The sequence below is a fragment of the Aulonocara stuartgranti genome (assembly GCF_965226115.1).
Source record: "Aulonocara stuartgranti genome assembly, chromosome: 5".
In the NCBI taxonomy this organism is placed as follows: Eukaryota; Metazoa; Chordata; class Actinopteri; order Cichliformes; family Cichlidae; genus Aulonocara; species Aulonocara stuartgranti.
Genome location: NC_138943.1, coordinates 28,722,968 through 28,746,040, shown reverse-complemented (window position 1 = coordinate 28,746,040; position 23,073 = coordinate 28,722,968). Strand labels below are relative to the sequence as shown.

Below are 23,073 nucleotides of genomic sequence, written 5' to 3'. Positions count from 1 at the left end.
CTCTGACCCTGCCCCTTTTGTCAAGGCGTTGTCGGAAGCTGCCTGATGCATCCCAACGCTGGCAAAGCGAGCCATGGGAAAAACAAGAGAGAGAATCTTACATCAAAGTGTCCATTACACACACAGAGTTCCCATTTTAAAACTGTTTTTAAAAAGCTGCGTGGGAATGCCGCCACATGGGATGGAAGTGGATCTTACTGTTCAAAAGATGATTTTTGGATTTGATTCAGTTACAAGTGCATGTGACAGCTTCATTGAATTCCTTCAAAAACAAAAAATTATACCGTTATCTGTGTGACAAGACTGCCATTTGTTTGTGTACATGTGGACGAGTTTGAACACTGGGCTCTTCTTTGTGAGCCAGCCAGCCATGTCTCCTCTTCCTGCGATCCAAAGGCTACGACGGGTATGAAGAGGTGGCAGTGGCGGGATGAAGGAAGGGGATTAAGACCCCAAATCAGAGCAGCTAGACTTTGGGCTTGACAGACACTGAAATGATTACACGTATGTCCTGTTCGCGGGGGGGCTTTTAGATTCTAATAAAGATAAAAGTGGTCTTTGAAGAGCAGCACAGAGCCCAGGTGCCCCCGCCCACCTCCACATCCCTGTTCCATCCCCTTTACCCTTCCTCTTGGCTAATCTCCACACAGTTCAGGTTTCCAATAACCCCCCCCCCGTCAATCTTATCAGATTCAAACCGGCTAATTGTGCTTCTCTCTCTGTTTTGTTCTCTCTTCTCATCCCCTTTCCCCAAAATGTTCCCTCCTCCCTCTTCCTCTCCCCCCTTCTTCATATATTGACACCCCTCGTGTTTGGAAACGGCAGGACTCTGTTTGGAAACAAGATCAAATCCGTGGCCAAGAAGGCCTTCTCTGGCTTGGATACCCTGGAACACCTGTGAGTATCCCAGGAGAGAGAGCGGAAGAGGGGAAAGAGGGGGTGGAGTGTAAGGGGGTGTGGGTTTTGTAAAAGTAGTTGGCAGGGGGAGGCTGCTAGCGTCGTGGTGAAAGAGAATGATATCGGTGTGGGTAACACTAATCTGTTCACACTTGATGAAACAGTATTTAATATTTCAACAGGAACTTGGGGGAGAACGCTATTCGCTCCATCCAGCCCGACGCCTTCACTAAGATGAGGAACCTCAAAAGCCTGTGAGTTTAACACGGATCTTTCTGGTTCTGAGTGTGCTTACAGAACCTGCCTGCAGCAACTCACTCACAAATACAGAAAAGGGTACAGTGCACGTGACATATGCTTGTCTGTTCCCTCTCCTCCAGTCTCATTCAAAGCAACAGCTTGCTGTGTGACTGCCAGCTCCACTGGTTGCCCGACTGGTTGGTGGCACGTGGTTTGCAGGTCGGTATCAATGCCACCTGCGCCCACCCGGAAAGTCTGAAGGGAAAGAGCGTCTTTGAGGTTCCGCCCAGCAGCTTTGTGTGTGGTGAGTGTGTGTGTGTGTGTTCTCTGGTTACATGGCTGTGTCATTGCTTTGTGATGAGTAGGAGGCGTTCAAGGCACAGATGGGCCACATACATGGGCTCCGCTGTCCTGTTATTGACACATTTGCATGTATTTGGGTAGTGTTTTTGTTTAGTTCTGCGATAAACTCTCCAGCAACATGATGTCAGTTTTTATTTTCCCTTTTTACATTCAGACACCTGCTGAGCAACGCTTGTGATAATATCCTCACGCTTTTTAAACACACTTTATTTCACCCGCTGCCTTTTTTTAGACGACCTCCCCAAGCCTCAGATCACCGTACAGCCGGAAACCACAATGACAGTCCTCGGCAGTGACGTTCGTCTCACCTGTACAGCTGCCAGCAGCAGCTCCTCCCCCATGACCTTTGCCTGGCGCAAGGACCAGGAGCTCCTTCGTAACGCTGAGATGGAGAACTACGCCCACGTGCGTGCTCACCACCAGGCCGCGACACCAGATCTGCCGGGCGCAGGAGGAGGAGGCGTGATGGAGTACACTACGATTCTCCACCTGCGCCGCGTCACTTTTGCCCACGAGGGTCGTTACCAGTGCATCATCACCAACCACTTTGGCTCCACCTACTCGAGCAAGGCCAGACTCATCGTCAATGGTATGTTACGTCGTTAATAGCTTCTTTGGGTCACTTTTATTCATTTATTAAAACAGACGAATTGTTTCAGCTGTTTATATTATTCAACTGAATTTCAAAATTATAGGGCCCACAGTGAGTTTGTCTTTCGCTACAATAAAGTCCCCTTCCTCTCTCTCATTCTCTTGAGCGTCCTCTCCTCTAGGCTGATATTTGGAACAAATTGATTTAGCTGCATGTCATCGCTGACAGGCTTGATCTATTCTGCGCTCTGGCAGGGAACCAAACTCTGAATAAATACTGTCCAACTGCAGAAAAGCAGTGTGAAAAAGCCTCCATCAGACCTCTTAACCCTTGCTGTAGCCAAGTGCTCGCTCACAGCAGATCCTGTCAAACTGAATTTAGCATTTTGGCAGTTATTTACCTGGTTGTTGCTTTGGCTTACTCATGTATAAATAAAGGTTTCCTGCTTTTCTAACTGAAAGTTTCTTGATTTCAATGTCAGCAGCAGCTGGGAAAATGAATGAGCAGCTCTGTAATCCTTTACAACTGCTGTTGCAGTTCTACATCCTGCTCGGGTAGACTGCCTATATGTTTGTAAATGAGGAAATTACTCAAACTATGAAGTGGATTGTCAACCTTCCTACAATATATAAAGGTCATATTGTTTTGATCTGCTAATACTGAAGGAATTTTTCCATCCGTAGTTCTTCCATCCTTCATCAAGACTCCCAGGGACAGCACCATCCGAACTGGCCACACCGCCAGGCTGGAGTGTGCTGCAGAGGGTCACCCGGCACCTCAGATCGCCTGGCAGAAGGACGGCGGCACGGATTTCCCCGCCGCCCGCGACCGCCGGATGCACGTCATGCCCGACGACGACGTCTTCTTCATCACGGACGTCAAGCCGGTGGACATGGGCGTGTACAGCTGCACTGCCAAAAACACAGCTGGCACCGTCTCTGCTAACGCCACCCTCACCGTACTGGGTAAGAGCTGGGTTTGGTCAGTCCGAAGCAGAATGAGAATCTTTATATTTTGCTTTCTCGCCAGCTGTGGCCTTGCTGCAGGTCAGGGGTCAGAGGTCACAGTTAGGGGTCAAAGGAGGGGATCGAGGGGGATCACAGAGGGGAGTTTGTTAGGCATTTACACCACACACACACACACACACACACACACACACACACACACACACACACACTCTCTGTGAGGGACAGTCATGGCTGCTTCACTGCAGGCCTCAGTGCTCCCAGTTTATTGGCTGTTTTACACTGTTAAACAGAACAGAGCTTCTCTCTTATAACCATCTCAGCACATAGATCATCATTGTCCTTTGTCTTTGAACTGAGCAAAACAACCCACTGTTGTATACAGATGGGATATATTTTTACTTATACATTTTTAATTGACCTTTTAAATTAATCTGTAACATACCCGCAAACATTTAAAACACTGCTTTAGCATAACATTTGCATGTTGTCAAGTTTTAATCTACAAAGCACTACAAAATACTGAAACAAGATACCGTAGAACCACTCTGAATTTCTAATGTTTGAGTTTAAGTGACGGAGAAGGAGGGGTAGTGTGTAGTCAAGGGGCCCCTAACTGAAAGAAAGTGGTGGAGGAAGAAAAATGGGAGCCAAAGAAGAACTGCAGCGGTGGAGTGTGAGTGCGCATATGTAGGGGGAGGAGGTAGTTAAAAGGGATTTAGAGAAAATAAGAGGGAGGGCAGAAAGAGAAACAGGGAGAAGGAGGACGAAAATATTGATAGACGAGAACACAACTGAAGTGGGTTAAGTGAGATGTCTTAATCTGTGTACATCCCACTGTGAAGGGAAGTGCTCACTCTGAGAGGAGAGGCCACCCTTAACACGCACACCATCACTCAGTCCAGTGTGCTTCATTCACTGAAATGTGAAGCTGGCAAGGAAACAGACAGGTCCTCTGAAGAGGATCCTGCCCCAGAGGAAATGTTTGTGCTCCAATCAAAAAGCTTAAGTTTCAGGAAACTTCGGACTTTATCAGCATTGTGTTTGAGTAATAAATATCAGTCTTAGAAGACGGATAGGCTTTCAGTGGCTGGACATGTCCGTTTGTGCTCAGGCTGTCCAGCTGAATCACCACAATCCGGTAGTCTGTCATCAATACAGTGAACAGAAAGGTGCTAAAGAAAACCGTAGAACCACCAAAACCGTAGTTCTAGAAATCCTTGGCCTCTTTTTATGAGGAAACTCATCACCCCACTTTTCCACAGAAACGCCCCACCTGGCTCAGGACCTGGAGGACCGCAGCATTACTGTCGGGGAGACGGTGGCGCTGCAGTGCAAAGCTCTCGGCAGCCCGCCCCCGCGCATCACCTGGCTGCACAACGACCAACCGCTGCGCCCCTCCGACAGACACCACTTCACGCCGGGAAACCAGCTGCTTGTCATCGGCTCCGCCTTGCTGAAGGACGCCGGGCGCTACACCTGCCTCATGTCCAACACTCTGGGCACAGAGCGCGCCCACAGCCAGCTGGTGGTGACTGAGCGCAGGAACGCTTGCGCCACGCCGACAGGCCCGAGCACCGTTACTATAGGGATCATCGTCATCGCTGTGGTTACGAGTATTGTGGTGACATCGCTGGTGTGGGTGTGTATCATCTATCAGACGAGGAAGAAGAGCGAGGAGTGCAGCGTGACCAACACAGGTGAGCTCAGAATGACTTCTTTTTGCTTTTTTAATTTGTAAGTTAAAAACACATTTAATCTAAAAATGAAGAAACCACTAAAACTTCATGCAGCCCACAGTTCTGGCTCTGATGTCTGCCTCTTTTCTCTCTCCCAGATGAGACGATCGTTCACCCAGATGTATCCAGCTACCTCTCCTCCCAGGGGACTCTGTCCGAGCGGCAGGACATGTGCATCCGTGTGGAGACCGGCGGTGGCCCTCAGCCCAACGGACACGTTGTAGACACCACAGGTACCGCTAAAGTTCGCTCTCTGCTTCCAAATGTTTGCGCTCTCCCCGGCAGTTTCTCCCACGTCCCCTGGTGGGTTACGTAATGATGAGACGAGCGCTGCTGTAAAGCTGTAAAGACCTGCTCAGTGTCAAAAATAATCACAGGAGACGCCCTCAGCACAATTTTGACATGCATTTGTTGACTTTCTGCCTCCAAATCATTTATTTGTTTCCCCGTGGCTGCCCGCAGGTTTCGACAGCACAGTGCTGTGCACAGATTGTATGGAGAATGGCAACAGCTACTCCAAAGATCCCAACTACCTGGCACACGGGTTTGATCCTGCTGCAGGCATGGAGTACCAACAGCAGCTTATTCCACCACCCTACTCTTACTGTTACCCCGGGGAGCAGCACGACACTGGGTCACACACAACCCCACTCTGCAATGGGACCCCCAGCAGGATCCGAAAGAACTCTGAAGGATCAGTGTTTCCAAAAAACCATAATACAACACTGAACCAACACGATAGAAAAGGTACGGTGATTAGTGTAGTGAGTTTAACTGTACTTATCCAGCCTTATCCCATAAATCCACTACTCTTCTTAAAGCTCCACACTGCCCTGATGGAATAACAGTTTTATCAGGTGATGCCATGAGAAGCTATCAGCCATTCTGGAGTCTTCTTTCTGCAAGTGCCTTTGAATGTGATCTTTGATGGATTGTCTCCTACCAGCATCTGACACTGTATCATAGTTACATGCCCAGAGCCCCTCAGGATATGTATCTCCCTCCTGATGATGCACGCCCAGGCCTGTTCTGGGCTTCAGCTCCTTTAGTTATATAGCAGTGGTATTGGCCTTTGAATACCAATTCTCACCTCCACACAGCTCTACACACACATTCCACTGACTCGCTTTCTTCCAAAGCCGAGCACATATTTGTCTTTGTGCGTGCCACGTCACTGACCCCGCCTGTTCCTTCTCTGTTTCAGCAGTGAGCAAAGCGGGACAGACCAAGACATCGCAGGAAGACTCCTTCCACAAGCCGGTGAAGCTGGCCAGCGTGACGAGCCACGGACACATCGACACGGACTGCGAGCCTGAGCTCAGGCAGACTCTGCTGTCCAATGGACACGCCCTCAGAGCCTCTCAGAATGAGAGCGCCTCTCTAAGGAGAGCCAGTGACTAGCAGCCCCAAAAATGTGGACCGATATATACAATAATTTTTTTTCTTGCACTGGGAAATAACCTGCTACCTCATATCGAGGCAAACGGTCCCGAGCCTCCTGCATCTGAACTGACGGAGGAGGGGGGATGGGCATCCGGAGTTTGAAGGCGGAGCTTGTGTGGGGGGCGTCCCATCTGAGCGTATCAGCTGTACATAGTTAAAAACCTTCCTTTGGGAGGTGGCCGCTAAAAAAAATAAAAATAAAAATTTTAGCTGCAAAAAAGAGGAAAAAAAAAAGAAGAAAAAAATGTGACTTGCATTTGAAGCATGTAAATGTGGGGAATCTTGTACAATATGTATGTGCAGGGGGACTAAAAAGAGAAATATGCCTTTTGGACTTTTTTTTTGACTGTACATAAGAGTTTTCTTATATATTATATAACTTTTACAAAAAAAGAGTGTTTAAATATATGTGCATGGCAAAGAAAGGAGTGATGGTATTTTTATTTTTCTTACAACAAGAAAAAAAAACAGCCTTTTTTCAGCTTTTACCAACATTCAGCTGCAGTGCCTTATTGCATGATCAAAGAAAACTCAAGTTGTAATAGCATATATCCAGAGACTGTTTCTGTGAGAGATCCTGGTACACTTTTTATCGCAAACAAAACACTTGATCGCACTTGAATGTTTTACCTTTTTTTCTTTTTTTTTTTTGCCAGCTATGGCCTTACGGAAACAGCTCGCACCACCGTTTTTGTATGAAGGAGGAGCTCGGATGCTGATTATTTAGGTACGTTAGATGTTGGTGCGAGTGGTGGGATATCAGTTAAAGCACTTTTTTCTTCACTTCACAAACATGCAGACTGTGTGTACACGATCCACCGGCAGGAATGCAGTAGCCTCCTCTCTGAGGAGACGTTCCGCATATCTCGACGCACTAAAGTCAACAGTACATACTGTACCCTTAAGGCTCTTCCACCTGTTTCACAACACTACACGTTTACTGCAAAGCCGCTCTCATCGGGTTGGGATGAATGCTTCACGTGTTTTAAAGAGGACTTATTATGCTTTTTGGTATTTCCTTTTCATATGCAGATGTACGTGGAAACTGTTACAGTGTTGGATGCTCGTATTAAACATAGCCAAAGTTTTCACATAACGAGGTCAGTGCATGTAGAAGTAATCCCTGTGAGCCCAAAGCTCAGGCTTCAGACTGCTCGGTTTTCACCCACCTGCTGTTCAGACACTCTGTTTGCCAGAGGATGATTTGAGGGGGCTGCACTTAGGCCCAGTGTACAAACCTAAATAATTGTTTTGAACTGTGAATCGTGCAAAGCTGCTCAAGTCAATGCCAATAATTTTTTACAAAATTAGATCGATCGATCTAGAGAGAGAGAGAGATCTGCAATAAGCATAATAGGTCCTCTTTAAGTTCGATTTTTTTTTTTATTTGTCCCAGAAAGTGACTTTGGTACAATTCTGCAACCACATGTGGCTGCTAAGAGCTAACAGCTGTTGCTTGGAAGCTGCAAAAGCCAGTAATAATCTCTCAGTGCAACTGCGTGACACCTGTCATGAGTTACGGCCCACATTCATAACCGAAGCTGCAATTTTTGGATGTTTAATTGGCCGGCTGCCCAACTGTTTTTTTTCTCTTCTTTTTAATAATAAAATCTGAATGCTATGGAATTAGCAAAAGATGCATTGTGATGTTGTGTCATTCAGTTACTGCTGTAATATGGGTCGACATCCGGGGGGGAAGCTGGGGTACGGGGTGGTGCATTTGGGAGCAAAAGATGGCCAGTACTCCACCTGAATCACTGCAGTTCAGTAATAACGATTCATGCCTGAGGTGGATAAAGGTGCAGCTCACTCCTGTGAACAGTTAGGGAGGCTTGTGAAAAGTGCCGTAACCAAACTTTGGGGGGTGAACTGTCACAGTCCCTGAATGCTTTGGTACCATTCAACATGAATACACCAGTGGCCTTATCAAGGTAAGCTGGAGGACATGCTCCTCTGGTTACACCTGATAGCACTTACTGAGGTGATTTTTACCAGCAAGACCAATCAGAGAGTATGTTTTTTTTTTTTCCTCCTCTTCTTTGTTTTTTGGGCTTTGGGAAAGCAACCCCCGTGTAGTAGGTAAAAGGGACTCGAAGGAGCGAGGGTGCAGTTCATATCCTGAGTAATTTATTGATGCAGACTGTCTGAAACCGTTGTCCCAATGTCAAAGTTAAAACAGTGAAGTGTCTAACATGGCATTGAAGTGTCTAATAAAAATCCCATTTTGCTATTATTACAAGTGTTGGGCCTGTTTTCTTGCTCATATAAAAAAAAAAAGCACACACATAGGGAGGATGTTTCGACAATATCACAAACAGCTGAGTTAGCATTTAACGCTGCTCTCCTGTCACAGCGGTTATGGAGAAGCCATCAATTCAAATGGAGCATGCACAAAGACATGAAATCCAGAGTCCTTGATCTTCAAAGTAGTCAAGTAGCCACGCACGCACGCACGCACACACACACACACACACGCACACACAGAGAGAGAGAAAGCTAATCTTCCAACCAGGAATGTCTCTTGGCTCCTTGGAGCTGCAAAGACAGCAGGCTTTTTTTTTTTCCTTCTGCGGGCTGTTAAAAATATTTGCTATTGAGTCGAGTCTGACTGAAGGTCAGGATGTGCATTCCAGATGGACGTTTGTCACCAGATGATTGACGTGCCCCTGGCCGCGGCCTCCACCAATCACACTCCGACCATTGTTGTGCTACAGCCTAGTGACAAGCAGCATGACAAACAGTCCCACCTGTGAGGACATTTGTCTTCTCGTGCAGTTTTACCTTCCAGACCGGCTGCTGACAGATGAGAGGAGCTAATTCACTGAAAACACACTGATACCTAACTGTTCTTCCATATGCCAGCTTCTTTTAAAAGCCTGAGGAGCAGGGAGGGGGTGCATGAATACTTGTAAAATTTAAAAAGGCCACACTGGAAATCACATCACGCAACAATTTAAATTAAACTCAGAGATTCTCTCATTCATTTCCAAACTTTTCTTATATCTCGTCCTTGTGGCCGGGTCGCGCAACACTTCTGTGGTCCAGGAGTTGGAAACCGCTGCTCCAATAAACAAGATCAAAGCCGGAGTAAAAATGTGCACGGCCTTACCTCTGCTTGATCCAGTCATGCAGATCGGTTCAGCTGTGGGACTGGACCGCTGATATCACACAACCTCAGCAAACAAAATCAAAACCATCTGCTTAAATGAAAGAGCAGAAAATGAAGCTTCTTTGTGAAATCTGGTGTGCTGATCCCTTCAGTGAGTGTATCAGAGCACAAGTGATTTACATAGCCAAAATCAGCATGTTTACCAGTTTCATGACTTCTAATCAGGTCGATCACTTACTCTAATTCTGTTTGACTTGAATGTTTGTACATTGTGGAGAATGCAGTTGCTCAGAGCGTCCCACAACATACAACTGCCATAAGAGGAAAAGCTAGCATGGCTTTCTATAACTGCCTATCAGCACCGCTAATGTGCAGCACTTGACATCAAAACATGGGGATGTTAAGCAAGTGCAAAATTTCAGAGAAGCAGCCATTTTTTATGCAAACTACCCCGTTTTCAGAAACTCAACAAGTCAACTGGTTTATAAGCAGGTTTCTAGCCCATGAAGCCCATTCCTTCTTTCTCTCTTTACAAAATAAGCAGATAACAGATCTGGAGTGTTTGGTTGCTGTTCAGTCGAACTTCATTTGAGTTCCAAAGAGACACTGATACTAGTGAAGGAGGTCAACAAAAGGTTAAAAAAAAAAAAGCCTTACACAAACCTATAAGAGAGACAGCAAAATGCTTAAGCAGTGGCCGAATCAAAAATCTGATCTATTCATAAATAAAAGATCTGAAGAGCCGGAGATGACAAAGTGCGTGATTTTGTTAATAAAAGGCTTCTACTGTTCTGGGATTCTACAAGAAAAAAAGGACAAAAAAAAAGGCTTTTGCATGTGGATGAGGTCAGCTTTGCTGCAGCAGGATTGTAACAATGGTGAGATAGTGCTGTGTCTCTCTGGTGGGTCTTTAAAGCAGGTGGCTTAGTCCAATAGAGAGGAGAAAACGCTAAAATGATCATTAAACTATGCAGAGTTCCAGAGAGTCAAAGAAAGCCCCAAACCTCACTCGAAAGATACAAAGACCGTTTTTAATCACATAACTCATTCTCTCACAAACACGTGAAACATAAATGGTCCCAGTCACTGCCGACTACAATGACTGCGTTGTCCTAGGTGATACAGTGTTGCTTCATTTCAAAAAATTCTGTGGTGTTTTGAGTGCCTAATCAATAAGTATGAATGTGGCACTCTGGGTAATGCAGTCATCCCCGTGAGCGTCTCCTCTCTGCCTCATTTCAAAGGACTCAGCAGGATGCTGGATCCTCCATTTCCAGAGACGATTTCCCTGCTGTTCTGGTTCTCTCCATCAGGTCAGGACTCAGGACAGTCACAGGTCGTGCTGCTATAGCAGAGTGCGGCGGACCTTCTCATAGGCTCCGAGGAAGATGAAACCGCCCACGCTGATGAAGGTCATCCTCGGTATGCTGCCAGCAAACAGACTGGAGAAAGGGGAGAGAGCAACATGTGCTTCTTAAAAAAAAGATATCTTTGCAGCATTTGTCAAAATTGCGGTACAGTAATGCATTTGAGACGCTACAAGACTATCTACAGCGCTTCTGTGCAGGATGAATGGCGTCCTCAATATAAAGAGCAAAATGTCAGTCCACTAATGTTCGCTTACTGTCTAACAACGTAAGATTGCCTTGTTCGTGACACCCTGTTTGTGAGCTAGAGTATGTTTTTTAAAAAAGAGAACACTTGGTGTTTTGTGCAGCACACTTCATCCGTATTTCAAGGGCGTGGTTAGAGGAAGGACTAGATTTTCTTACACTCAGACGTGTGATCAACTCTCATAAAAGTGTGCTGCAGCTTAAATGACTGCCATGAAAAAGCGCTGTGAAAGGAGGGGCCCGGAGCGTCTCGTGTCCAGCTCTGCATGGTGTTTGGGTGCAGAGGGGTCGATGAGAGCGCCTCAAACATGAGGCCATGTTAGTGAGCCACTTTCACAAAGAGCAAAGGCTGGGGCCCGTGTTACAGTGACCGAGGCTCAACGAGGAGCTGCTAACATTGGTGGTGGTCAAAGGATGTGATGGGCCATAAGAGTCTCCCAAGATACCCCCCACCTCCTGCTACACACAGCTGTTTTTGGGATTAGGCTTCAAGCCTCCACCCAAGTCCTCTCTGGAGCTCTCACTCCCCCCACCTACCTCCTTCTTGCTCTCTCTACTCTCTCTCTATGTGACTGATGGCCAGATGACATCTGCACATGTCTCTCTGCTGTCCATCCATCCATTTCTCTGTCTCTCCGCTCAGCGACGTCCCCCTCAGCTGGCTCACTTGTTTGGGGATTTCTCCTCTGACTCCTATTCGTGCTGCGTCATGCACTTCTAAGACACGTGCTCACTCGGTCCTGTCAGTTCATCCGGCTTTTTGTGTCCGTCTCTCCATTTATTTCCCCCCCCCGCTTCACTCTGTCTGACTTTCTCGCAGTGCATTTGCCTACCAACACCTTCTGTCTGCCAATACGCCCCCACGCTCACAAGGTCTGGCCCAGTCCAAGCCAGATGAGAAGTATTGTGTGCTGGTGGATGTGTGCTTGTGCTCGCTTGTGTGTGTGTGTGTGTGTGTGTGTGTGTGTGTGTGTGTGTGTGTGTGTGTGTGTGCGCGCACGTGTTTGAAAAAAACAAAACTGTCGACGCATGCAACATGTCTGTCTCCATTCATCATCCGTGTGGGTGTGTTGGCACTTGTGTTCCTGTCCACTTTCATTTCTAGAGAAACTTTTGAAATATTGCAAAGTTTAATTTGGTTTTCATCAGCCTTAAAAATGCTTCTTGAATGCAAATACATCACACACACGCACAAATCAAAAGAGAAAGAAAATAATTCTGAAGAGCTGACAACTTCTGGGCAACCTGACCAGGCCGGTTTTGTGCTTAGGCATCACATTTTTAAGGTTTCAGGTTTTCATAGAGAAGAAATTAAAACAGGACTTCCAGCTAGCAACTGAGAGGTAAAGTATGCAGATTATTTTCCATATCACATTTCAGAACTTCACACCAGCTTCTGCTGCAGAGCCACCCAGTCCAAGATTTGCTATTACTCACTATTAGAGGAAAAAAAAAAGCTGTATTAATGACACAGCTACTGCGGCGCTCCGCTGTGCATTTACTATACTGATGTTAGCATTTAGCTCAAAGCTCTACTGTGCCTAACCATCGGCCCTGCATGTTCAAGTGGAACAGAAGATCTTCCTACAACAGTCTCTGTGTAAGCTCTGTCATCTTCCTTTCAGTGCCCTACATGAAGCTTCTATTTCTGGACACACACACATAGTTAAGTGCAGCTCTTTTGAGAAATTTGAGATCAGAGGCCATGACAGACTTCCTACTTATGATATTTTCACGTTGTCCGTTGTAAAGTTATACAAGTGTCCAAGCATGCCAGGGATCTTCCAAACATCCCAACCATTCACACGACTCCACCTTTAAGAATGCTCCAGGCCTAGGTCGCCCGGTCTCAACAGACGGCTTAGCTTTGCATGGCTGGCTTTGATAAGTGTGTGAAACCGAGAGGAAGTTGGAAGTGTGAGAGACCTTATACAAGTGTGTTTATCCAAGCATGAACCGAACTGCTGCAAATAAACACGGGACATTAGTCAGAGGCTGTTGCCCTGCCCTTCGACGTGCTCTTTCCATCTCGGCACGGCTATCTATCACCATCTGCTGAAACAAAAGTCGCAGGCTTGCACCGGGGGAGTGCTGTGCATTGCTTACACCCTGATATCAAATACAATCCAAAGCTAATCAAAACCCACTGACAGAAGTAACAGAGGGCAGGTGGAGCGCCTAACGACAACACAGATCCCTGTGTATTCCACTCAACCTTCTCCATCATGTGATGGTCCAATAGCCGCGCTGCGAGGAATGAACTAATTTTAAACTCAGCGCTCATGTTTTGTCTCAGCTCTCTGCTGCCGTTACATTTCCTGTCTGGGATCAGGCCCACCTGTGGACGTCAGAGCAGAGCCGGAGCTCAAATATTCCCCCTGGGACTCCTCGACATCACGGCCTGGCCATTCACAGAGAGCCGTCATCCCCCTATTGTCGGCCAATCGCCTCTCCCGAGGAACCGGGCTAAATATAGTTTCAAAGCTCGGCAGGACAGTATGGAGGAACCGCCGTGAGCTCACGCAAAATGTTTTGGTTGCGGTGAAGAAATATGCCGGTGCTGCTTAAGAAGAGAGCGAGGGAGAAATCTTCAAATGTATCTGAAAGCAAATTTCTGGCAGACAGAATGCGTTCCATGAAAAAAATAAAATAAAAATAGCCGTCCTCGGAAACTCTTTGAAAGGATAAATTTAAGAGGAAAGAGGACCGACTCTAACATGTTTGGGTCTTCAACAAATCTGAGGAAAATCAATCTTTTTTATGTCCTTCTAGCAGGGAGTGGGTGTAGAAAAGTGGACGATAGCTGCAGAGACAAAAACAGACTCGAGCACACTTTCCCTTAAAAAACACTAAATAATCAGTGTCTGGAAAACAAATTACTCATCTGTAGTCACCCTGTTTCCTCTGTGTTATCTTTATCTGTTATATAACTATAACTGCAGTGATGGTGGACATTTTTCATCTGAACAAATAGCACAAACCACTGAGCCTCTAACAAGCACTTTCTGTGTTGTGTGAGTCCAAAACTATAAAAAAAAGAAAGAAAAAGAATAAGTGACATTTTCTTTAATACTGTTCAGTTCTCGTGAGAACTAACAAGTTTGAGACGTGGCTGAGGAATTCTGGAAGACAGAGCGCTACATGTATTTGATAAATCCTTGGAAATAACTCCCTCTGTAGTCAACACCTGTGCTACAGGCTGAATTAACATGGCATTCTAGTAAACATGGTTTCTCCCCACTTGTTGCAGAAGGAAACAACAGTCTGTAAAATGCTATTTAATCACTTCTGTGTTTCCTCAGCGCAGCGCCTAAGAAAAGTTTGACTCCAAAAGAAGAAGACAGACACCTTTTCCCAGAAATCCTATCTAAAGCAAGAATGTTCTGGAGTCCTCGAGATATTTACGAGACAAAAACAGGGACAGGCTTAAATGATGGGCGGACAGCTGCTCATCATTGTGTCTTTGCAGCACAGCTTTACTGTTTCCTGCAACACAGCACGACTCCGTTCATGCTGTGTTGCAGGACCAATAACAGTAAAGTACAATTGCACTTTACCACAGGTTTCTGTGTGTGAGGTGAGAGCGTGTTACTTATTTGCTTTTCTTCTATTCTGGTTTGCACAAGGAGCCAATCAGAGAGCCTCGAGGACATGTTGCCCATTAGTGTTTATTTTGACATGACTCATAGCCGTGTTTGGTTATCCTGCAGGTTAGTGGGGTAGGCCAGTGAGCTGCACTGCTCTCTCCTAACCCGGGCTCTCTGGGGCATGGCACACACATGGAAGCACTTTAGAGCTTCACTACACAGCAATTGGGCCTATTACCATAATTACAGCTTTAAAGCCCCAGCAATCTGTATCAGGCATGCACCAGTGCAACCACCGGGCCACCGGGCCAAAACAGACCCCCCCATTCCTCCCTTTGTACTTAAAAAAAACTTTTTAAACACTCTCCTTTGTTTCTGCATTTAATGTGTCCCTTAGCTACTCTCTTTGTTCTCATTCTTCACCTTCTCTGGTTACATCGCATCATGAAGGAGAAAAAAAAAGTGTTTGTCATTTTAAGCTCATGGTCCTTGTTCTCTGGGTGCAGCTGAGACACAGCTAAGCCCAGGATGATGATACAATGAGTAGAAGGAGAAGAAGAGGGAGACAAAAAAAAGATTTCCATGTGCTGCAGAGTTGGAGGCTGTAAACAGTTCTCCTGTGCTCCAGCAGGGACAGTGGGACTTGTAGTTAGGGTTTTTCCACGGGGGCCTGCCAACTATCAGCTCACTGAGATTTAATCAAGTCTCAGACGTGATCTTTATTAAAAATGATGCCCAGAGTGTTACCAATGTTTGAAAGAGGTTTTTAGGGAATCACCCTTGGCTCTGATTGGATTCCAGGACTGTGTCTGCTAAAAACAAACACAAAATTTGCCTGTGTGTGCGTGTGTTTGCGAGTCAGGGAGGGTGGAGAGCATTATCCTACTAGCGTTTGGCCCAGCCCCAAACCAAATCTGCTGCGAGCACTACGCCGGGGTGCATCCCGATTAAGCGATGGCAGCCTGTACACAAGCAGGCCTATTACTCACCGGGACTGAGGGTTTGTTTTAGTGCTGGCGGCCCTCTGTGGACCCCATTAGACCTGGCCTTTTGTCCAGTGCGCATCATAAACACATCAAAACACTTAAATAAACCCTTTCACTTGGCCCCTCGTAACACCTTAATCAATAAGGCGCTGCAGCAAGTCGTCAGGAAAAGCTTTTATACAGCTCATTTTTCAGCCGTGGCTGTAAATTCACGCTCCCTGGAGGAACCGCTCTATCAAACTTGATTACGCGAGGGATCGGGAGCCGGGTTAAATCAAATCATGTAAAATACGAGCTTTCTAAAGTGGCCTGGGATAAAATGGTTTGTGTAAAGAGGCTGTTTGGTTTTAAACAATCACAAGGGTCTTTGAATGTTTCACCAAAATCAAGATACACACACACACACACACACACACACACACTCACCCTGCAATGCCCCTACTCCTCCACACATCGTAGAGCACCAGTGGGATGTTGCCGCTCGCTGTGGTTGAGCCGGCCTGCAGAGAGGGAGAGAGAGGGAGAGTGAGTGAGTGAGACAGAAAGAGGGACCTGGAGAGCACAAATAGAGGTGCGATGACTGATAAATTGTCTCCCGTGCTTCCTGCTCCTCAGACAGACACCCTGTTTAGTCTTTCTTAGCCCAGCTTCCTCCAGCCTCCCCTTCCCCCCTCTTTCTGCTAATGGACAGCTGTGTCAGCGCAGGTGTCACCTCCAGCACCCGCTCAGAAACACACCCAACCAGCTGCCCACCCAAAAAAACACACTCAACAAGTTCTCCTTGTCTCCCTCTCCTCCTGCCAGTCCGGTCGTTTTATTTATACTAAACGGATTAGCTGGCCAGAGAGTTTTGAATCCATCAGCGTGGAGCGTCACGGGTATGAGAGCGGCACGATAAGGCCACATTGGGTTAAGTGATGGTGGGTGGCTTCAGTTTAAAAGGAAGGAAGATAAAAATGGAAGAGGCAGTTGTGAGATTCGAATAAGCAGGAGGGAGCTGAGCACAGGCTTGAGGAGTTTGTGTGTTGGTGTGCGCACAGCGATCTATGCTGCAGCTTGTTGAACATGTAGGAAACAGTCTGCAGCATCCGCTGTAAATCTAGAGTAGGATTCATGCTTCTTTTCTTCACGGAAATGGGAAAAACACCCCTATTTCTTGTGTTTCTGTTGGAGACAGGTGGTTGAGAAATGAATCCACCACCGCCCCCTCCTCTTCTGGCCTGACAAGTTTTCTTTTCCTTTACTGCTGTGGAATGGTGGAACGAGGGAATGGAGGAACAGGGTGTCCAAAACACACACACACACACACACACACACACACACTAACTTATGCTGACATACAAAAATATCTTTATGCATCTCAGTTTATGAGTTTCTTCTCCCGATTCGTGTTTTTTTTGTTGTCCAAATATAAGATTTAAAAGTGCTTCTTGATGTGTTTTTCTGGGTTTTCTGGCATCCACTATGCTTCCTGTGAAAAGTCTGAACAGTAACGGCTGCTCTATAAAGTGTTGCACTGGCTCCTGTCTTTGCCACAGTTGGTTTCAGTGGATATTAGTAAACATGACACTGATGGCAGCACTGTGATGAACAGGCAGAAATCTCCGACTCTAAGAAGACCAGTGTTGTGCGGTAGCAGCATAGGAGGTATGAGGCAGCTCTGTGGTACAACAGGCACGCTGCCACTGCTGCAGGCAGTCCTGTCCTGGAGGGGCTTTGCTCCTCCAGCTGTGCCCTGGATGTCGGCCTGCCTGGGTCTCGGTTGCGCTAGGCTGCATACTGTACAACGGCAGTCTTTCATTCTGTGTCCTGTGGGAAGAAAACTGATGTGACAAGTTCCAACACCCAGTTTCCCCCATAGCCCGGATCTAAAGCGTCCACAGTCAACACGAGCCCTGCTCTGTCTGTCTTTCTTCAACGCTCCTGCCTGGACTTGTCACCCACAAGGAGCCAACCGAGCGACACCAAACCTGAGCCCCTAAAAATGAGAGTTTAAGATCACTTGAAAATGTATGTTGCATACTTGGATCTTAACAAGGTTCCAAGTAGAGCTTCAACATGCAACAAGAAAAAATGGGAGTGAGACAAAACATTTTTTGAAAACAACGCTTAAACTGGAACAGGTTGTTTTACAGCTGATCAAAAGTTTAGGACCAAACCCGCCCTTAGTCATGAGGGATGCTCTCTATAACATCTGGACATAGCCAGCGGCCGTTTGACGCCCCTGCACCTCCTGAAGCTCTGTTGTTCCACTGAAGGAAAAAACACCCCAGACCGTTATGGCGCCCCCTCCGCTGTGGCACATAGAAAACATCTCTGCTTGTCATGTCAGTAACATTGGAAACCATCAAGGTTACATTTTTCTCATCAGAGAATAAAACTTTCTTCCACCTTTTATTGTCCCATGTTTGGTGCTCGCTTGCAAAGTCCAAAAGTCAGCTCTGTGGCATTCAAGGAGATTTGTTTTTGAAGCCCTTCAGTTTCAGATGCCGTCTGATGGTTATGGGGCCTTAATTTGGCTCGAGGATCGTCCGGTGTCTTGATTGACAGCCAATTGGATCCTCTGGCTCAGTGCTGGTGAAATTTTTTTGGGTCTTCCACTTGACTTCTTCGTTCCATAACCCCCAGGATCATTTAAGAAATTCCAAATAACTGTCTTACTGTGTCCCACCTCAGCAGTGACGGCGCGCTGCGAGAGACCTTGCTTATGCAGTTCAACCCAACCACGTTCAAAAAGGGAACGTTTTTTTGCCTTTGCCATCAGAACGTCATGACAGTGTGACTACCTGACAGAAAATGACAATGAATCCACATTTTTGCACAGATTTGGCCTTTTAAATGCATGTGGTCCTAAACCTGTGATCAGCTGTAAAACAGCCTGTTTCAGTTTAAGTGTTGTTTTCAATAAACTGCATGTTAAAAAAAAAGTTGTATCTCACTCCCATTTCTTCTTGTTGCATGTTGAAGCTCTACTTGGAAGCCACCATGCAAAATATAGCTTTTTGCAGTTTTTCAAGTGGTCTTGATCTTTTGATCGGGACAGTATAAATTCTGATGTCACAGGAAATAATTTATAATTTTCACAAAAAATAGTTTACAATTTCATTTTCAGCACCACTTTAAGAACTATCGGGACCACTGGTTGCTAATTTTGCTGACAGGAAATACATCACAGCCATTAAATATGATGTTTTTCTGGGGGGGTTTTCAGTAATTTAAAAAAAAAAAAATGCCAAAGATTTGTTGTTTCCAGGTTGGTGAATATAAACTCAATATCACAGCTTTAAACTGTTAATCATAAATAGACATTTATTGGCATTATTATCACTTTCTCCTAACTCCTAAACATAATGATTTGAGGTTACTGGAGAAAAAAAATCTGCAGCTTAGCTTAGCGATTGATGTTCATGAAAATTGAAAATCCAGTATCTCAAATTATTAGAATTTTTCATTTAAAGTTTGACTAAATTACAATTCAACAGTATTTATACTCAAAGGTAGTTCAGTGCACGCCGCCACGATTGGAAAGCCTGCTGACCTAACCGTTGTCCAGATGATGATGATGATCACTGACACCCTCCATGTGTAGGATGTTAGTAGAGTGCTGTGCTGAAGAATAAAAAGCAAGTGGACTGGAAGGGGAAAGTGTGGCAGGAACAAGCACAAGCTTCAACAACCACTGCTGCTCAGCGGCCCAAAGTCTTATTTTCAGATCAAAGCACATTTTTACTTTACTGAAAAACAAAGGTCCTGGAGTCTGGAGGAAGCATGCAGAGGCACAGAATCCAAGGTGTTTGAAGTCCAACGATTCATGCAGACTTTTCACTTCAAATTAATATTAATTCTACAGCACCAAATTACAACAACCGTTACCTCCAGGTGCTTTATATTGTAAGGTAAGGACTCTAAAATAATACAGAAAAAACCCTAAAGATCAGATTAGCCCCTGTGAGCAAGCACTTGGCGACAGTGGGAAGGAAAAACTCCCTTTGAACAGGAAGAAACCCTCCAGCAGAAGCAGCTTCAGGGAGGCCATCCGCCACAACCAGTTGAGCGTGAGAGGAGAAAGACAAGACAAAAGACACACTGTATAAGAGAGCCGGAGATTAATAATCACTCATTTCTGAGATATTGAGTTTCTGATTGTCATGAACTGCAAGCCATCATCCTAAAATTTAAAACAAAAAAGGCTTGAAGTTATTTCACTTTACATGTCATGAATATAGCATATATGAAAGCTTACATTTTTTGAGTTCAATTACAAAAAATGAAAGTCTGAGATGCACACATTTAATCCTCCTTGTAGTAAAGTGGATGTGGACAGACTTTAAACAGGAAGTAGAAGCGCTTTAAACGGCATAGCAGCACATTCTCGTTTCACTCTCCTTTTCTCACCTGTGGCGCCTTTAGTGAATCAAAGACTTGGCCTTATAAAGTTATAACTGAAACTCGATGCAGGCCAAGTCCTCTGCTGGTGGTTAAATTACAGCAGCTGTGTTTCAGATAATGTTTACAGGAAGCTTCTGTAACACAGTGTTCCACCTACAGCCAACGGCTTCTCACCAGAGATCAAGACTGTCGGAGTCTTATGTTAATTCCAGTGTCTCATTAGTTAGGACGGGGTGGGAATGGAACACTGTGTCTTCTCCAAGGACAGTGTAAGTGTGCGTGTGTGTGTGTGTGTGTGTGTGGGGGGCCGATTGAGGTTACTCTGAACTCACTACCCTTTATACACACAAACACACACACACACACAGGACAAAGTGAGGGAAGCCAGACATACAGTTAGAGCGAGCCAGAAGAGAAAAAAGGTGGCTTGGAGAGGGAGGAAGAGGAGGATTCGCAGAACACGAGGATTTTGGGGGGGACGCCTTGGAAGACGGACATAGTAGGAGAGTTAACCGGAGGGACAATGGGCCTCTGCTTCACCTCTCAGTGACAAGCAGCCTTGGGATGGAAATTCTCCTGAAGTAGTAACATGTCCGCACTCTTAACACTAACCATTCGCACAAACAGCGTGTTCCCGAAATGGTCCATATTCCAGGTGAGGTGATATATGTGCACACAGGTGTCACTAATGTCCCGGCGCTACCTCGGCCTGCTCCGGTCCTGCATGCTGACACTGTCAAAACGTGCTCACGACCACTGCGGGGGTCGCTCAGCTCCCCGCCTGCGAGGCATCACCTGACAGCAGTGTTTATGAATTCGCTGCCAGAGGAGGCGTTGTGCTGTGTGGCCGTGTTTAAAGTGTGTATACCTTTGCGAGCATGATCCTGGTCTTTGCCACGTCAAGAGGAGTGGTAACAAGCGCGGCTACTGCACCTACAGAAAGACACACAAACGCGCTCAGCAAAGTGAAAACATAAGAGGCCTTTACTCTATACTCTCAGAACAGACTTTAAATATTAAAAATAAACCCATAAAAGAGACCAATTACTTAACCACAGTTACAGTAATGTATTAATTCAGCAATAAACACAAGAACTATTGGCCCTCAACTCCATTAAGTTCATAAAATCATAATATTCCAAGTCCCAGACCTTCCCCTGTTATTAGACCACAAAAACCAGAGACGCGCTTCTATTCCCAGCACCCCCTTTTCTACAGCTTCGTCCAGCCTACGTCTTCCCCTGAGCTATAAACACACACACACACACACACACACACACCTGATTACATGCACATGCATGCAAAAAAAAGCCACGCAGACCCCCTAAAACACACACTCACTCCTGTGAGCTTTATAGAGACGTTCCACCCCAAATTCCCTCCCAACACTCCAAGTTGGAAGCTGGATAGGCAGCAAAATCCAGAGCAGCCTCCAGTGAGCAGAAGAGTGTGTATAACTGAGAAAGTGTGTGTTACGTGTGTGTCGCCCTGACACAAACATAGCAACTGTTCTTGGTAAACATATCTATATGGGCCACTGAGGAGCAATGTGACTGTAAGTGAGGTGGAGCTGCAGGAAAACCGCGTTAGGGTTTATAGTTAATAGCTAATTATAATAGATGGCTTTTGTTCTCTGCTGTGGGAGGGGGATAAGTTCAAGAATAAAACAGTACAGCTGTCTTACTGTGGCATGCTTTACTACGATCATCCCAATAAATAATCTCACATGTCTAGCGCTCAATTAAATAATCTACACTTGGTAAGTGGGGGACGTGAAGGTGATGAAGGTGACTGATATGATGGTGTCTACACATGCTGAAAGCTGCCATAAATCAACGCAGGATACTCATAGAGATATCTGGGATGATTAAACACGCATGTGTGAGCATTTCCAGCGTCAAGCAGATTATGTATGAGTGAGAGAGAGTGAGTGTGAAGCGCAATGTTAGGGGAAGTGACTGAAACTTGAGGATCCCTCTTGGACAGCAGCTTGGTCACGTAGGGACGTGAACTTGACTCCTACCCTGGACCCACAGCACCCTGCCCCCCCGATCCTTCACCCCACATTGTTCTCTCTACAAATACATATTCTCAAACCAATGACCAGGCCGCCTGACTGCTTAAATACTCAAATACTATTTGCATATAGTGAACAGTGCAGTCTTGATCCACTGATTTTGTATTATTTCATGAGGAACTAACGAAACAAGGAATTAGGTGCAGCAATTTGACATCATTCACAATTACTAGCTGCACAAGAGGTTCAAGCCAGCTCGTGCAGAAATCCTTCAATAAATCCAAACGGGGTTTCCTCTTTAAAATGACACCCACTGTAACACTTGTTTCTTTTGAAGCATCTCTATCTACAATCTTCCTTTCACTGAGACCACAGCCCAGATGGGGGATGGCTAAAGGCCACGTCCCAATTCCTCAGGGTGCTGTGTTGTGTGTTTTCTCTAAATCAGTCACACTTCAATCTCAGCATCACGCCCCCAGATCACCTAACCTCCATCTTCCTGTCCTGTCTGGCATGCTGTAGCATTTTAAGAGTTATGGACTGAAAGCTGTAAAAGTCCAATAAATGCTCCACAGACTGAACTACAGAATTGTTCTTTTTTCTGAAATATGTCTTTACATTCAGGTTTTAATTTTTTTATCTCAAAAAATGCAAGACTGGGTGGAAAGACAGATGTTGCTGCAGATTTTCTTCCATGAAGGACAGCGCTGCCGCTTTAAATGGCCCCGGGTCGAGATTTCTCTCTCTGGTTACACTGAAACTCCAAGTACGACAAGTCACTATAATAAATACAAATAATAAACAAACAAGCAAAACTCTTTAAAATGATAACAGAGAATCAGTTTTACAAACTCTATTTAGTATAAGCCTGTCGTGTTTCAAAGTTCCATTTATTCTCCAAATGAATTGAAACCCTACATTTAATTACAACTAGTACAAAAACAACATGCAGTAAAATGTATTACCTCCTGAAAATGTTTTGTTTAGTTTAATTTTGTAAAATCTTTGTAAAAAAACAAACCAAAAGAATTTCCCAGATCTGGGATAAAGAAGGTGCATCCGTACCTCATTTATTTAAAAAAAAAAATTCTCATTGTGAATTTTGTTCTAATAAACTGTCTAATCTCTTTCTC

The 23,073-nt window shown here is 45.4% G+C and overlaps 2 protein-coding genes across 3 annotated transcripts in view; one reads left to right on the top strand and one right to left on the bottom strand.

The window, feature by feature from the left end:
• The window catches only part of lrig1 (leucine-rich repeats and immunoglobulin-like domains 1), a 35,837-nt gene extending 27,365 nt beyond the window's left edge, over nt 1-8,472 (top strand). Inside the window, exons 10-18 of one of the 2 annotated variants that reach the window (XM_082533689.1) lie at nt 826-897; nt 1,080-1,151; nt 1,278-1,441; nt 1,733-2,089; nt 2,776-3,057; nt 4,323-4,757; nt 4,895-5,029; nt 5,259-5,543; nt 6,004-8,472. In XM_082533689.1, the coding sequence (XP_082389815.1) occupies nt 826-897; nt 1,080-1,151; nt 1,278-1,441; nt 1,733-2,089; nt 2,776-3,057; nt 4,323-4,757; nt 4,895-5,029; nt 5,259-5,543; nt 6,004-6,197 (1,996 nt within the window). In that variant the 3' untranslated portion in view covers nt 6,198-8,472. Of the gene's footprint in view, nt 1-825; nt 898-1,079; nt 1,152-1,277; nt 1,442-1,732; nt 2,090-2,775; nt 3,058-4,322; nt 4,758-4,894; nt 5,030-5,258; nt 5,544-6,000 lie in introns of both variants that reach the window. The other variant, XM_082533688.1, reaches the window with a different exon arrangement.
• A 1,893-nt stretch (nt 8,473-10,365) lies between these two features.
• Nucleotides 10,366-23,073, bottom strand: part of slc25a26 (solute carrier family 25 member 26) — a 57,550-nt gene continuing 44,842 nt past the window's right edge. The window contains exons 8-10 of the mRNA XM_082533711.1: nt 20,792-20,856; nt 15,961-16,034; nt 10,366-10,790 (exon numbers count right to left, since the gene is read on the bottom strand). Coding sequence (XP_082389837.1) covers nt 10,694-10,790; nt 15,961-16,034; nt 20,792-20,856 — 236 coding nt within the window. The 3' untranslated portion in view covers nt 10,366-10,693. The remainder of the gene's footprint in view (nt 10,791-15,960; nt 16,035-20,791; nt 20,857-23,073) is intronic.